This window comes from Prionailurus bengalensis, chromosome B3 (assembly GCF_016509475.1).
Source record: "Prionailurus bengalensis isolate Pbe53 chromosome B3, Fcat_Pben_1.1_paternal_pri, whole genome shotgun sequence".
NCBI lineage: Eukaryota > Metazoa > Chordata > Mammalia > Carnivora > Felidae > Prionailurus > Prionailurus bengalensis.
The window spans coordinates 101,178,065-101,193,583 of record NC_057355.1 but is presented as its reverse complement, the minus strand read 5'-3'; the positions used below and the strand labels follow the sequence as shown (position 1 = coordinate 101,193,583).

The window sequence follows — 15,519 nt, the reverse complement described above, 5'->3', positions numbered from 1 at the left end:
ATTCACTGTTTGAGATCTTCCTGAGTAGATTGATCGAGAGGGGACAAATCCAATAACAGCAACAATGAATAGAACATGCTGGCCCAAGGGAACTTAGTTGAATATATGTAAAAGTTGGCCTCAGACTTTTAATGTTTTGAAACTTTGCTGCTAAAACATACTGTTGATAAAGTTATTTCAAAGGTGGTTTTTCTCTTAATTCTGTTTGACATGTAGGCCAAAAAAACTGACTCTCAAAGGTTACAAGCAATATTGGTGCACTTTTAAAGATACGTCTATTTCTTGCTATAAGAGCAAAGAAGAATCCAGTGGCACACCAGCTCATCAGATGAACCTAAGAGGTAAGGAAAGCCTTGGAGTGACCAGTGTTGATGGAGAAACTTTCTGTTGGCTAACAGTCAATAAACTTCGCTTTGCTGGGTGGGGCAGGGGTGTGTTTCTCAGCAGATACATTACTCCTTTATGGTACTGTTTTAGGTCTAGATTCTTTTTTTTGGTACATAGTTTTTGTCACAATTTTAAGCATTCCATTTCCCACAAATATTTCGTTGTAATCTCTTTGTACAGTCTTCATTTGAAGTGATTCCACTTTTCTTCTCGTCAAGTAAATCTGTGGTGCCTCTTTTCTCATCCTCAGCATTAGGTCATTCAGGTTTTCTTCATTCTCATCCGTGTTGTAGTCCTCTCCGTTTTTGCTGGCTTTTCCCTTCCTCATCAGCATCCTACTCTTCTTCCTGACTTTCACTGATGATAAGCTGGTCCCCCTCACGACCCCCAGTCTCTTTTTGGCTCCACAATGGGGCAGCAGGCACCTATGGGGTTTGGCCAACTTCTTAACCCTCCCACAACACCTCTTCCTGAACATTTTCGTTCGACAGTCTGCTGTCAGTTTGGCTCCTGGGGTAGCCCCAGGATACCCCTCTGAGGCTCCTCCTCATCAACAACCTGAATCTCTTTGGTTTCCTCTTGTCTCTTCAAATCCAAAGCTGTCACTAAGGGGCTGGTATTTGAGGCACATGTTATTGGACATGTTTCTACTCCCTTGTGGCAACATTGTTTGCTGTGGCCTGAGTTGCTCCTGGCTGAGGACTCAGAGCTACTGGCTTTGGTCTTTTTTTTTCCATTTCACTCCCCACTTGGGTGACTTCTTTGGTTCTTCACACTGCTCCTTCACTCCTTTTATCTGACTGATGCAGTGGTTCAGGCAGAAGGAGAATTTCCTGTCCAGGTTGGTCTGGTTCTTCTACGGCTAGAGGACATCTTGCTGCCTCCTGCCATGATTTTTCTGCAGGGTGTTGCAGATTGTTGATCACCACTTCACTTATAGGGATAGTCACTAAAACCATTTGGCTCACTTCCAGCGAGAACTGCTCTCCTATGTGCCCTCACCACACTCCCTGCACCCTTGGCACCAGCATGCTTGGTGGATTGTCGTCTCACTGTTCCACACTCTTACAGCAAAGGCTAGAAAACTAAAATACATTTTCTGGACTTGTTTGCAGTGAGATTTTTATTCCAACCAGATGCATTCATGTAAGACTTCAATTCCCAACTAAGTTAAGGGGTTGGAGAGGCAGAATTGAGAAAGGAGCATGGTGTTTCCAGGCTATGGAGCTGCGGGGTAGCCTCCTGGTTTCGCGGCCTGTTGGTTGCAGTTCCCTTGGCAGGCTAGTTGTTCAAGAAGTTCATTCCTATCGGCCCAACCCGTTTCTCCTCTGGGTTACATTTTGCATGTACATTTATCATTATATGTAAAGCAATATGCCTTTCTAACTAAAAATGTCCATATTTGGACAAAAGTACCCAAGAAGGGGGCCCCTGACTCATTCACAGAAATTATTCTCAAAATATTGTATTTATTGCTTAAAATATAAAGGTGGTTTCCCTGATCTATAGTCTTCATTTTCTTTTCTACATAGTACATTAGGATATTTTTAGTATATTTCAACGAAATGTCCAAATCTCTGCTCTGTGTTCTGCTCACTAGTTATCTGAACTGTTGTTTTAAAAAAAGGAAACCCCTGGCCTGGGTAGAAGATTGCTCTGCCCATGTGTTAGAATACTGTAATTTTCCTAAAACTTTGAATTAGGCTAACTGCCTTTCTCTCCAAGACCCATGAGTTAACTTTTGGGTCTCTTTTGTTATTTGTTACTTTTAGAATCTGTTGCAGCTCTTGTTCCTGCTTCTGTCCTCAGCTGCCCAGGACCAGCCCAGATGATCTGCTCTTGATTTAGAGACAAGATCTGTCTTCTGGCCCCTGCTTTCTCTAACCGTGTTACATCCCTAACCTTCCCCCCTGCATGACTGAGAAGTCAAGTCCTAGTATGGAAAATGGCTTACAGTGTGCTGTCATCCTACCTTTTCCATGTCCTCCCAAAAGAGCATTTTCCCACACATCACACTAAGGAAGATATCACTAGCCTAAAAAATCAAGTGGCTTACTTCCTGTTCTGCTACTAAATAAGCCCTATGATTTTAGAAAAATAGCCCATTTGGACCTCAGTACCTTCCTCTAAGAAATGAGAGTGTTCTCCATGCCTTTGGACTTTGGACTAGATGTTCTCTAAGGCCTTTGGAGATCTAAAATGAAAAGTTCTAAAAACAAATTCAGTTCAAATACTGATTGAATTCCCGTGCCCCAGCTGTGCTAGATCCTGGAGACATGAGCAGGAGCAGGTTACAGACCCACCCCTCTGGGTGTTTAGAGCATTTGGGAGATAAACAGTGACAATTTGGGCAATGAATAGTACTTTAAAAAGTAACAGGTCCAAGGAGGAGCAAAGATAAGGGTGTGTGCTGTCTCAGTGTTCAGCGATGGTGGGAAATATCTGGCAGAAATAATGCCAGAGTTAGGTCCAGTGTCTAACTCAAGGCCCATGGAAGGAAGGAGAATTGGTAAAAATCTTGTGGCAGAGACTGGTATGCAGAAATTCCTGGAGAAAAGCATCAGCAACCACAGGGGGTTTTGTGCTGTTGGAATGTAGAGTTCAAGGCAGAGGATGAATGCTTCCTAGTGGCTATTGAATCTGATTTCTACATAGATGAGGGACAACAGCTGAAGAAATCGGCATGTTTTGGAGGATAAAAATGTTAGGGATTGTTTTTTAAACTGGCAGCAATGAAGTGTCACTGAGAAAGTATTAACATGAAAATAACAGGATCCATCCTATTTATATTGGCTACAGTATAGAGGAGTAATTTTAGAACAGTGACAATGATCCAGATTAAGGTGATCAATATGGATGGAGAAAAGGGTTCAAGTTCAGAAGATCCTGAGAAAGCCCAGTCAGCAAGCATCCTGAGTGATTGATTTGGGAGAGGCTCATGGGGAGGGACTTATTTCTGGCTCGTACAAGTTGGATGGATAGAGTTGAGAATATAGAAGAGCTTATTTCGGGGAGAAGGACAGTGAGTTTAATTTTGGGTTATTTTAAATTTGAGGTGCCTGTGGGATAGCTGTTGGAGGTAACTTGTAGGCCACTGGATCACGGGAGATCCACACTGCAGATACTGATGGTATCAGTTTTAGCGTTAATGATAAATGGCAGCCATTAGAATGGTTGTCTATAATATGAAAAGGCTAAGAACAGAACCCTGCAGAACACCTGTGTTTGAGATACAGGGCAGATTAGAGGAAGGGAAACAAAAAATGCTTACGGAGACCATGGAAATGAGACATGGTGGGAACTAAGATAAAAGTTGTTTCAAAAAGGACAGCGTAATCACTGGCATCAAATACTACAGAAAAGAAAGATAAAGACTGTGAAGCCGACATAGCATTTAGCCACATTGGAGGTGGTTGGTGGCCTTGATGCCGAACAGATTGGAGCGGATTTCAGTGGCCTTTTGAGTATGGGCGCCAAAGTACAGTCACTGAGAAGTAAATAGGAAACAAAGATAGTTTTTTGATGAACCTTACCTGTAATAAGGAGAGAGGAAAGAGGGCAGTAACAGCAGAGAGAGGTATAAGGTGGAGGAGGAAGGCATTTTGTTTCAAGATTGGAGAGACTCAAGGAAGTGAAATGCTGATGGAAACATCACACTAGAAATAGAGAAGTAGTGTCTGGGAGAGGAAGAGGATCTCTGTGATGGAGCAAGGTTCCTGGGATGGCAGAAAACAGCCCACTTGGGATCAGAGAGATGCCATCCCACTGTGGGAGTGAGGGCAGCAAGCTTTATCGGCTGTGGTGGTAGGAAGCTGTGTGACTACTTCTGATGGCTTTCTTGGAAAAAAGATATGAAGTTGTCCCCTGAGAGTGAGCGGTATCGGAGGCCTGAGAAGATTTGAGATAAACATTGTTGAGGGTGTCTGAAAACACAGGATGCAAGTGTTGAGGGCCAGGTAGAGTTTGGGAATCTATGAATTTCTGGTGAAACCTATCTGCTTGGTTTTGTGGTTTTTCTCCCCCTCCCCTCCTTAGAGTGCTCAGCAGCCTATTATAGGCAAGTAAAAGCGAGGTGGTTGGATGGAGCCAGGGTTAAGGTCTTGGTTAATGTGTATTAATGGAAATACGGTGAGTCTAGGGAGTTGGATGTGATAGCTGGTGAATGGTGTCCAGGCTGGACTCAGGAAAAGGAAGAAGTGAAAACATGATGGGGAGAAGGTGTCAGGGCTGCAGGACTCAGAGTTTGAAGACTGCGGTTAGAACGTGTCAGAGGAGCAGCAATTGGGCTACAGTGAAGCGTGGCATGTTGCCATGGTCATAGGTACCCGAGGTGGCACGGAGTGAATATTGTCTGAGATGTGTGGCCTGACAGGTGCCTCTGCGCCTACAGTAGCACCTGAGTTACCACTCACTATGCCTCGCCAAGCTTTTTAGGTTTTTTTGGTGTTTTAGTTTTAAAAGAGACATGATTATGGGATTGTGTACTTTTAAGTCTGCTTCAGTGAGTAATGAAATCTGCAAAAGAACTATCTTCAAACATCTCCTCTTTGTGTTACCTTTGCAGATTAAATGCAAACTTCCTGATAGTTTGTAATCCTTGTACAGAAAGCGGTAAATGCTGTAGCTAATATTTTTTAAAAGAAAGCAAACAGGGAGAAAGTCCACTAAATTCATGATAGGTGTTTCTGGAAAGGAGAAGAGGATCTTCCATTTATTTAAAATGTTCTGTTTCTTGGGGCGCCTGGGCGACTCAGTTGTTTTAGCGTCTGACTCTGGATTTCAGGTCATGATCTCACGGTTCACGGGATCGAGCCACCGTCCGGCTCGACAGTTGGGCTCTGCGCTAACAGTGTGGAGCCCGCTTGAGATTCTCTCTGCCCCTCCCCTGCATGCGCGTGCGGTGCCCACTCCCTCTTACCAGAGTGCATAAACATTTAAAAAAGTACGATATTCTGTTGTTTTCAATACAGTGCTTTGTATTTGTTCTTTCTTTGTGGTAGATGTAGAGAGCTTTATTATCTTGTTCCTTATACTCTCCGTACAGAGAGATGTTGCTCCGGTACACAGAGCAAAGTGACCACAGGCCCTGCTAACAGTCTAGGAGCTTACTTGATGGTCTTAAGACACATTGAGGGTGATAACTGGAATACCGTTTAGAAAGCTCTGACATGTCTGTTATCTTCTTTATCCTTACAGCATTCCTGTGAGGTAGAGTTTTAAGGTTGGGAAATTTGGGTTTAGAGATGTTCCACAAATGGGCAGTAATTAAGTGACAGAGAAGTGTGGAACAAGGTCAGATTGCAGGGTGCCTCTCCACTATGTTACACTGGTTACTACTTGTTTATGCCAGCCATTATCCCACCATCTAACTGAGTGTATGTTCAGCCCATCTGTGTGCCCTTCTGTAAAGCTGCTAGCTAATGCTTCACAGAAAAGGCATCATTAAAAGTCCTTTATTCTTGGGGCTTCTGGCCAGTAGAGCAGGCAACTCTTGATCTCAGGGCCATGAGTTTAAGCCCCACAGTGGGCAGAGAGGTTACTTTTAAAAAGTCGCTTATTCTTACCAAAATGTTATCCCTATACATTTAGCAACTTAAAAGTCCCAAATACCTTGAGATTTAAGGAACTGAATGATATTAAAACAGCACAATATCAAACTTGTGGGGTCGTGTTTTTTGGTAATATCCTTTTAACAGGACCCTTTCCTTCTCTTCAATGAAGTTTTATGAGAACCACAAACTGCATTATACCCCTTTTCTACACTAGATCTCTTTTGCTCCACCTCAAACAATTATTGGGCGATAAAACCTTGCTTCCCAGTTTAAAGATTCCAAAACAGCAAAATTCAGCATGTTAAGATACCATAAAATGAGACTACCTATAGCGACTTGTGATTTCTTAAAGGTAAATTTGACCATTTTAATAATTTTTTTATTACAGGATGTGAAGTTACCCCAGATGTAAACATTTCAGGCCAAAAATTTAACATTAAACTCCTGATTCCAGTTGCAGAGGGCATGAATGAAATCTGGCTTCGTTGTGACAATGTAAGTTTTCCAATTAAAAGTGTGAACTTCAGTTTTCTTCAGTTCCCTAGTGAGTTGACCAGTCGTCCTTACATTTTATACTTAAAGGACCCATCATGTGATACATTTCATATTTCAGTATTTCTTTTCAACAGGAAAAACAGTATGCACACTGGATGGCAGCCTGCAGATTAGCCTCCAAAGGCAAGACCATGGCAGACAGTTCTTACAACTTAGAAGTTCAAAATATTCTTTCCTTCCTGAAGATGCAGCATTTAAACCCAGATCCTCAGTTAATACCAGAGCAGATCACAACTGATATAAATCCTGAATGTTTGGTGTCCCCTCGCTATCTAAAAAAGTACAAGAACAAGCAGGTATTTGATTCATTTCATTTCATCTCTTTTCTTCTCGTATGATTTTGTACATGTACTGTAAATTTAGTTTCCCCTGTTAAAACTTTGTGGCTTTAATGATGGTTGGATGGCCTTCAGTCAGTTAAGTCATTTTAAAAAATGTTTATCATTTTAATAGGACAGATCATAAGGTAAAATAGTAGGAAGCATATTTATTCTAAACAACCTAAGGAAACCGCTCTGTTAACAGGGTGTTCTTTCAGGGAATTGAAATGGTGTGGATGCTTTGAATTCCTTAATTCATGCAGTTTTATTCCTTATATATGTGTGGTATAAAGCACAGCCAGCATTTTCTGGCAAAGTCTAGAACAACTTCTCACTGTCAAAATGGACTTTTCCAGCTTTGGAGATAAACTTTACAATGGTAGAAATAGTCTACATTTTAACATCGTCTTTTCTTAACAGTCAAAAACCTAAACCAAGATTTGCGTGATGTGACAGAGTTTGGTAAATTTTGATTGAAATTCACTGCTTTTGTTCACTTTGTTTAGAATTCCTTTCCTGGAAATTAATACCATAAAAGGATTGCTATTTAGGAAAATGGTTCTTCAGTACAACATAAAAGGTTCTTTGCAGGGGAATTTCATTTGGGATAGCCCCCAGTATTCTCTACACCAAACATCATGCCATAAAAGGCAAAGGCTTCAGTGTGAGGTGGGGTGAAGGAGGCCTTTAAAATAAATATTTCATTTCTATCTAGTTTGATTTTTATCTGTTAAAGAATAATTTTAAAACATTACTGGGAGGGCCCAATAAAATACCCAGAACACTTACTAATTCTTAACTTTAAATATAATGTTTATCATATGTGTTTGAAATTACTTAGCTGGAAATGTTCAGAAGGTTAATTACCAAGTATTTGTCTTTAAGTTTCAGAGGTTGTGTAAGCTACATGGAAATTGTTTATCCCACAGTCCCTACAATGTGGGAGTAGTGAGGAATGGAGGAAATGCTGCCCTGGGGAGATTTGTGGAATGTAGATTGTAAGTTAAAAAGGGAAAGTGAATCAAGTACTAATTTTATTTTTTTATTCTTCGTTATTTCATTTAAAAATTACTTGTAAAAAAAATCCTTGTTTCTGAAAGTGAATTCATTTGCCTTCAAAGGCAAGGAACAGTTTCAAATCTTAGCAAGATTCTTTCACTGTGAGGTACCAGGAAAAAAAGATCTTCAAGTCTAACTGTGAAGACTGACAAATGTTAGCTTAGTTGTCGGAGATGGGTACTGAATTGTTTTCTCAGAAGCCTCTCAAATGATTGTTTTCACTTTTAAAAGATAGTTTTCCAACCCTGATTTCTCAACTAGATTGTCAAGTGAAAATTCTCTGGGGGACAGAAACAGTGACTATTTGACTGTCTTCAACTGGTGAGGTGGCAGTATGTGTGGTCCGTGGTTAAGGATTCTTCCAGCCTTGTCTTCCACGTTGGCATTTTATCAAACACACATTCTTTTGTAATCCTTCTTTCCCTGACTAAATTTATGGTTGTTCCCAGAAGGTAGAGAGCATGTATTGCCCTGACACCTAGAAAGTGCTGATTGGCAGAAGTTTAGTTGCTTATTGTGTGTCACATGCTGTACTCGTCGTTGGACATAGGGCTTAATAGTTAAACTATATAGTACAGTGGTGTTCAGGAGTCCAGTAGGATGAGGTCCGGGCCATGGGGTCCTTTATTCCTATCAGGGCATAAGATTTTCCTTTGGGCCCACCAATACAGAGAATTTGTTATATTTAATCTACTTTAAATCCCCAAAACTGTATATTATTTAAACTTGCTATATATATATATATATATATATATATATATATATATCCTTATATGACTGTGACTCCCAAACTGCATTTTTACATTTTAAAGAAAAGAGTTGTTGGGTATTTTATCCATGTTAATACAAATTGAAGTAGACTACTGTGTGTATAGCCACCATTCCTAGTGTAGTATATAGCATCTCTTCATTTTCCCTTCCAGGAAAAAGGATGCAAAAAACAGATGGTAATTGAGGGGGGTTGCTTTTCTTGTGTAAATAAAGAAACAGTATGGTCACTGCACTTATTTTATGCCTTCAACTTATTTCTGAAAAGTGGTGCATGGGTCATATTATCTGACTCAATCTGAAAACATTAAAGGTTTTTGAATGTTAATTTTGATTTCCTACTAAAATCATTAGCTCTGCCCTAACCAGTAAGAACTGGTAAATAAATGAGCAGGGGAAAGGGTATTTGCTCTTTTTTATTTTTTTCCCTACAAATTTCTACCCATAATTTTAGTAACACTTAACAATCTAAAATAATATGGAAGTGTTTCTCAGTATTCAAAGTGGAAAGTAATCGCTGCTTTCTCGTTTTCATTTTCATGCTTGCATTTACTTTGCTTGGTTTCTACCTGAAGGAATTTTTTTTGCATGGTTTTTGGCTGGAATTTTGGTTTGCAGGTTACCGCAACTTTTTCTTTGCTTCATTGCCATTTTTTCTGATTGCCTTTTTTTTTCTTTCTGCTTCCTTTTTCTTTCCTCGCATTGCCATCTACAGCCAGGCTATATAAGAGATTTGGTAAGTTCTCCATATTTAAAAAAGAAAAGGAAAGAAAATAAATACATAAAATATTTAAAGCCCTAGCTACAGTTCCCCCACCCCCCACCCACCCCATCGCCTTCATGGATTTCCACTCTTTGTGGGAGTAGTCATCCCAAAGTGAGTATAATTTAAGTTAAAAGTTAACTTTCCTAATGATACCTTTAGAAATTAAAAAAATCTTTATGGTGGTTTCAAGTATTAAAGGTGCTAATAAATAGTCCACGAATTTATATTGCAGGTACTCATTCTGATATTGTGTTTTGGTGCTAAATTTAAAACCTGTCATGTACAGGATTAGAACATACCGTTTTATAAAAGCAAAATATGTGTGTGTCCTTGGAATATGTTTTGGGAGTGGCAGTTATTACTCCTGAAAGTACTTTTTGTTTCTGGATATATGGAAACTGAAATCAAAAAGAAATACATCAAGGTTTATTTTGAAGAGTCATTATTTAACTAAAATTCCTAAATGTGGCTTCAGAAATTTCCTAATTCCAACTCTTAGAGGTAATTGTGGGGTGGGGCACAGTTGGTTACTTTTGTTTTGCTCCTGCAATGAAAGAATATTGTCTGATGGTAAAGGTGATGTTTAATCATGTTTAGATAACAGCAAGAATCTTGGAGGCCCATCAGAATGTAGCTCAGATGAGTCTAATTGAAGCCAAGATGAGATTTATTCAAGCATGGCAGTCATTACCAGAATTTGGCATCACACACTTTATTGCAAGGTCAGTGGTTCTGCTACTAAACATCTATGTATAAATCTTAATGTGTACGTTTTTACTTAATCTATTTCAATTAAACATTTAAAGTACCTGCTGAGATCCATTAAGCAATTTTACAGTAAAGAGTATCGAAATGTATTTTCTATTCTTGTAATTTTTACTTTAAAAATTCAAAATGATTGGGCTGCCTGGGTGGCTCAGTCAGTTGAGTGTCTAGCTCTTAATTTCGGCTCAGGTCATGATCCCAGGATTATGGGATCTAGCCCGGCATCGGGCTCCACGCTCAGCATGAAGCCTGCTTAAGATTTTCTCTCCCTCTGCCCCTCGCCCCACTTGTGCATTCTCTCTCTCCCCCCAAAAAACTCAAAATGATAGCATTTCTATTTTTACTTATATAAGAATATCACTTTTTTGAGAGTTAAAGAGCACATCTTAAAAACAGGGGCTCAGTTGGTTAAGCATTCAACTTTGACTCAGGTCATGATCTCACAGTTTGTGAGTTTGAGTCCTGCATCGGATGAGCCCCACTTCTCTTTTTCTGCCCCTCGCTTCACTTGCACCCTCTATTAAAAAAAAAAGAAAAACAGAGCAACATTCCTCCCACCCCCAACGTGTTTTTAAACAGTTATTATGTTTTAATACTATAGGTTCCAAGGAGGAAAAAAAGAAGAACTTATTGGAATTGCATATAACAGACTGATTAGGATGGATGCTAGCACAGGAGACGCAATTAAAACATGGCGTTTCAGTAACATGAAACAGTGGAATGTGAACTGGGAAATAAAAATGGTAAGCTAGGGTTGGGCACCTGGGTGGTTCAGTCAGTTAAAGCATCCGACTCATGGTTTTGGCCCAGGTCATGATCTCAAGGTTTGTAAGACGTAGGTCCTGCATTGGGCTCTGCAGTGTTAGCGCACAGTCTGCTTGGGATTCACTCTCTCCCTTCCTGCCCCTACCCTGCTCATGCGCACACTCTCAAAATAAATAAATAAATGGCAAGCTATAACAGTGTTACTTGAATTAATATATAGCCCTTCTGGGGCACCTGGGTGGCTCAGTCGGTTAAGTGTCTGACTTCGGCTTAGGTCATGATCTCACAGTTCACAAGTTCAAGCCCCACGTTGGGCTCCGTGCTGACAGCTCAGAGCCTGGAGCCTGCTTCAGATTCTGTGGCCCCCTCTCTCTCTCTGCCCCTTGCTCTCAAAAATGAATAAACTTCAAGAAAAAAAATTTTTAAATATATATATAGCCCTTCTAAAACTTAAGAATTAAAAGACCTATAAAATTCTATAGATTGTTTGTACCATTACCTCTTAAAGTATAAAACATGGTTGGTTATTCATTTCCCACTTAAACTTGCCTAGTTCATAACTAGCCCACTTATTAGAACTCTAAGAATATAATGATCTGCTTAGAAGATTGTTTTCCTGTAATGCTAAATCCCTTTCACTCCTAGTAGCAGCTGCTGTTTATTGAATGCCTACTCTGTGCCAGTCATGATGCTAGATGTTTTTGTATTTGTCCCCTATTTCTAAATCTCACCACAGCCTTGTGCGGGATAGTTGGATTGTCCCTACTTTACAAATGAGGACACTCACATGTAGAGGCCTGTGGGCCATGATTGCTATGACCACACACTTAGTCACAGAATCAGGATTCAAAGTCAGATGCTCAGGGGATCTAAAACCTGGCACAGCTACTACTGTATATCATGCTGCCCCCAGACTTGAAGTACATAAATATCATTTAAACAATCTTCTGCTGATAAGCTGTGTGTTTTAGGGACATTGGGTTTGTTGTAGCACTTCCTATTACTGCATCGAATAATAAGTTACTTTTCTGTGGTTAACCTTGATCCAGAAGCAGATAACCCATCCTCCTCCTGATACATTGTAGGAGCCTAACACTATGTCACAGCACCTATGTCATTTACCTTCATCGCGTCATATAGGCATTTTGTCATTTCTCATTATCACAGGGGCGAGTACAGTACAGTAAGGTATATTGAGAGACAGACCATGTTCCCATAACTTGGTTATAGTATATTGTCATAATTCTGTTATTGTTAATCTCTTACAGTATCTAACTTACAAATTAAACTTTATCATAGGTATATCTGTAAAGGAAAGAAAAGCATAGTGTATGTAGGTTTCAGTACTATCCATGGTTTCAGGCATCCACTTAGGGTCCTGAACTATATTCCCCATGGATAAGAGGGGTTGTTACTGTATTCAAACATGATACCTAAAGGTTAAGTATCTGAAGCAAATATTAAATTAAATGCAGGAAGTAGGTTTTCTCTCAGGCCTTGAAGAGAGACATTCTCATTAATCGAATCACCAGAGACCATTTGGGAACATAATGACCTAAACCCTTTGCATTCAGTCTTCCTTTTCAGAACATGAAAACTAAAAAAGAGTCGGGGAGGGGCTAGTCAACTTGTATTCTTTTGGAACTGAAGGCATTATTAGTTTAGGATTAAAAAAAAATTGAGGGTCGACAAATAGTCTTGTGATAGGGCAGACATGAAACAGCACAGTAGCGTCACTTATGCCTAACCATGTGGAGTTTTACTGAGACTGACAGTTCTTTGTCTTTGTTCCAGGTCACGGTAGAGTTTGCAGATGAAGTACGATTGTCCTTCATATGTACTGAAGTAGATTGCAAAGTGGTTCACGAATTCATTGGCGGCTACATATTTCTCTCAACGCGTGCGAAAGACCAAAATGAGAGTTTAGATGAAGAGATGTTCTACAAACTTACCAGTGGCTGGGTGTGAATAGAAATATTGTGTAATGAAACTCCATGGCCATAACAATATTTAACTTTGAAAGCTGTTGTTTGTTATATGCTGCTTAATAAAGTAAGCTTGAAATTTATCATTTTATCATGAAAACTTTTTTGCCTTACCAGACCAGTTAATATGTGCACTAACAAGCACGACTATTAATCTGCTATCATGATACAATATATGGACATGAATATGGCACACATTCCTTAGGGCCAGGAATTGAAAACGAAAGTAGTGGGCAAGTCAGGAACAAAACATCACTGATTTAAGCTAGCCAAACTGAGAAACTCAAGCCATCTACTTTAAAGCTATCCAGGGCTTAAACTATATGAAGTCTATTTATCATGTTTAATGCATGTGTTTTAATGTATGTTTAATTTGATCATGTGTTTTAAAAATGCCTACTTTCTGGTAGCTATTGATTCCCCATCCCTCACTCCCATCCCCAAATAAATCAGGCCTGTGGAAGATGCCTGATATTCAATAATGTTATTGTTTGAGCTTGAAGGAAAATGCTGTTGGTCCCTTATGCTTGGTTTTTGTCCTTGAATAAGCATGTATGTATATTGTCTTGTGTTTTGACTTTCACACCCTGTTGTATTACAACACTTTTAGTATTCACCAGCATATTCACTGTCTGCCTAAAATAATGCAACTTTTGCATTACAATATGAAGTAAAGGTCTATGAAGTATGCATTTTGTGTAACTAATGTACAAACACAAATTTTATAAATTGTACAGTTTTTTAAAAAACTACTCACAACTAGCAAATGTCTTAGATGTAGCATCTTTGCATTAATTAAATGCTTTTAAAAATATAATTAATGTGCAGTTTTCATATCTGCTAAATTAAGAATGACTTCATTATAGTCATGATTTGCCACAATGTCCTTAACTCTAATGCCTGGACTGGCCATGTTCTTGTCTTTTGCGCTGTTACAGTCGGCATTGGTGCTATAGTCAAAATTCCTAGGTCACATAACCCAAGAGGGGGCCGGGAGGGGTGGATTACCAGTATTGTCCAATAATCCATGGTTTAAAGACTGTATAAATGCATTTTATTTTAAATAAAAGCAAGATCTTTTATTTATGTTTCTTTTTGTACTTTGTGTTTTTACTGTTTCCATAGCATTAACCGTAGAAATGAACTCTTGCCTTTGGGAAGAACTTTGCCTACATCTTGTGTTAGGAGAACAACTTGCTGGTATCCAGAGTATCACCAGATAGTTGATACTTAATCTCTAGGATAGATTCTTCCACCCCATTTTTTGTTCTACTACTTAAAAATGAACCACATAATATTTAAATATTAGATTGTACAAACAGAAATATGACAAATGAACAGACATTGTTGCCTCGGGCAGAATTTGTTTTAAACGGCAAAATAACTCCTGGTCTAAAAGACCACAACTCACATGTATGAATCTGCTCCCTGGTGTTAATGCTAATTATATCATTCAGATGCAAAACTTCAGTCCTGGACTTTTTCCCTTTATCTGTTGCATTTAATCAGGCCAAGTCTGGTTGGTTTTTCCCTCAGGCAATCTTTTGTCACTGCTATCATGGACACCTGAATTCAGGTCTTTGTCCTGGGCCTGCCAGGATGCCATGGCCTCTAGAAGCAAAGCTCCTATCACCTTCTCCATGGGTTTTCTTTGTACTCTAAGGCCAGGTCATAACAATCCTTGTTCCAAATATAAGGGCTTCTTCCCATTAAAACAACATTTAAATAATGTATCTCCTTTTCTCATCTTAAATACAGGTCACCAACTTGTATAGTCACTTGGTAAAAGCCCTGAGGTAGATTTAGACGAAGGCATACTCAAGTCCCTTAGAGTCTTAAGGCCTCTGTACAAGTGAGAATAGCCTCTCTCCTGATGGCTGATTTTTCTCTCGGTTTTGCCCCACTTGCCATACTGGCAATTTTGACATTAATTGAGTCCCAGCACAGCACTGGCTATATGCCACCCTTGGTGGCATATGATGACCATGGTTGATTATAGTATATATGATGATCAACCTTGGTTGATTATAGTATAACAGCCAAAGTCCCCAGGCAGGTGCTAAGAGGTCTCCTATCGTCTGTATCCCAGCCCGCATTTTTCTCATCTTCCAACAGCCTTCATCCCAAATTGGGTGGCCCATGTTCTCTGGACACACTTTACACTCGCCCATCTCCATGACGTTCCACAGACTTTCTTCCAGTCTCCCACCTGTTCAGATCCCATCTTTCTGGGGTTTTAGAAATTTTAGAAAGAGCTCCAGGGTTCTCTCTTCCATAAACACTTCTAAGTTTCCTTGCAGCCAAAAATTTTCTTACTCATGAACAGCCACTAAATTTGGTCCTTTTTGGAACTTAAGAGCAATCATCATTATTATTGCCCATAATAATAAGCTACTACTCCCTTAAGGACTGGGTCTGAGCCTCATTGTTTCTACCTAGGATCAGTTAACACATATTTGTTCATTGAATATAATGATGGCTATTTTGGAAATCAAAGAATTAATACAACTTAGAATTCTTAACAGCATCAGCATCATTCAGTATGAAGGAAACATAGTTCTTGCACACCAGTTACACGTGAGGAGACATGCTAAATA

At 39.5% G+C, this 15,519-nt stretch overlaps 1 protein-coding gene across 1 annotated transcript in view; it reads left to right on the top strand.

The window, feature by feature from the left end:
- The window catches only part of FERMT2 (FERM domain containing kindlin 2), an 84,921-nt gene extending 70,913 nt beyond the window's left edge, over positions 1 to 14,008 (top strand). The window contains 6 exon segments of the mRNA XM_043556176.1: positions 217 to 341; positions 6,328 to 6,434; positions 6,569 to 6,790; positions 10,005 to 10,129; positions 10,774 to 10,915; positions 12,732 to 14,008. Of these exon segments, the coding sequence (XP_043412111.1) occupies positions 217 to 341; positions 6,328 to 6,434; positions 6,569 to 6,790; positions 10,005 to 10,129; positions 10,774 to 10,915; positions 12,732 to 12,905 (895 nt within the window). The 3' untranslated portion in view covers positions 12,906 to 14,008.
- The last annotated feature ends 1,511 nt before the right edge of the window (positions 14,009 to 15,519 follow it).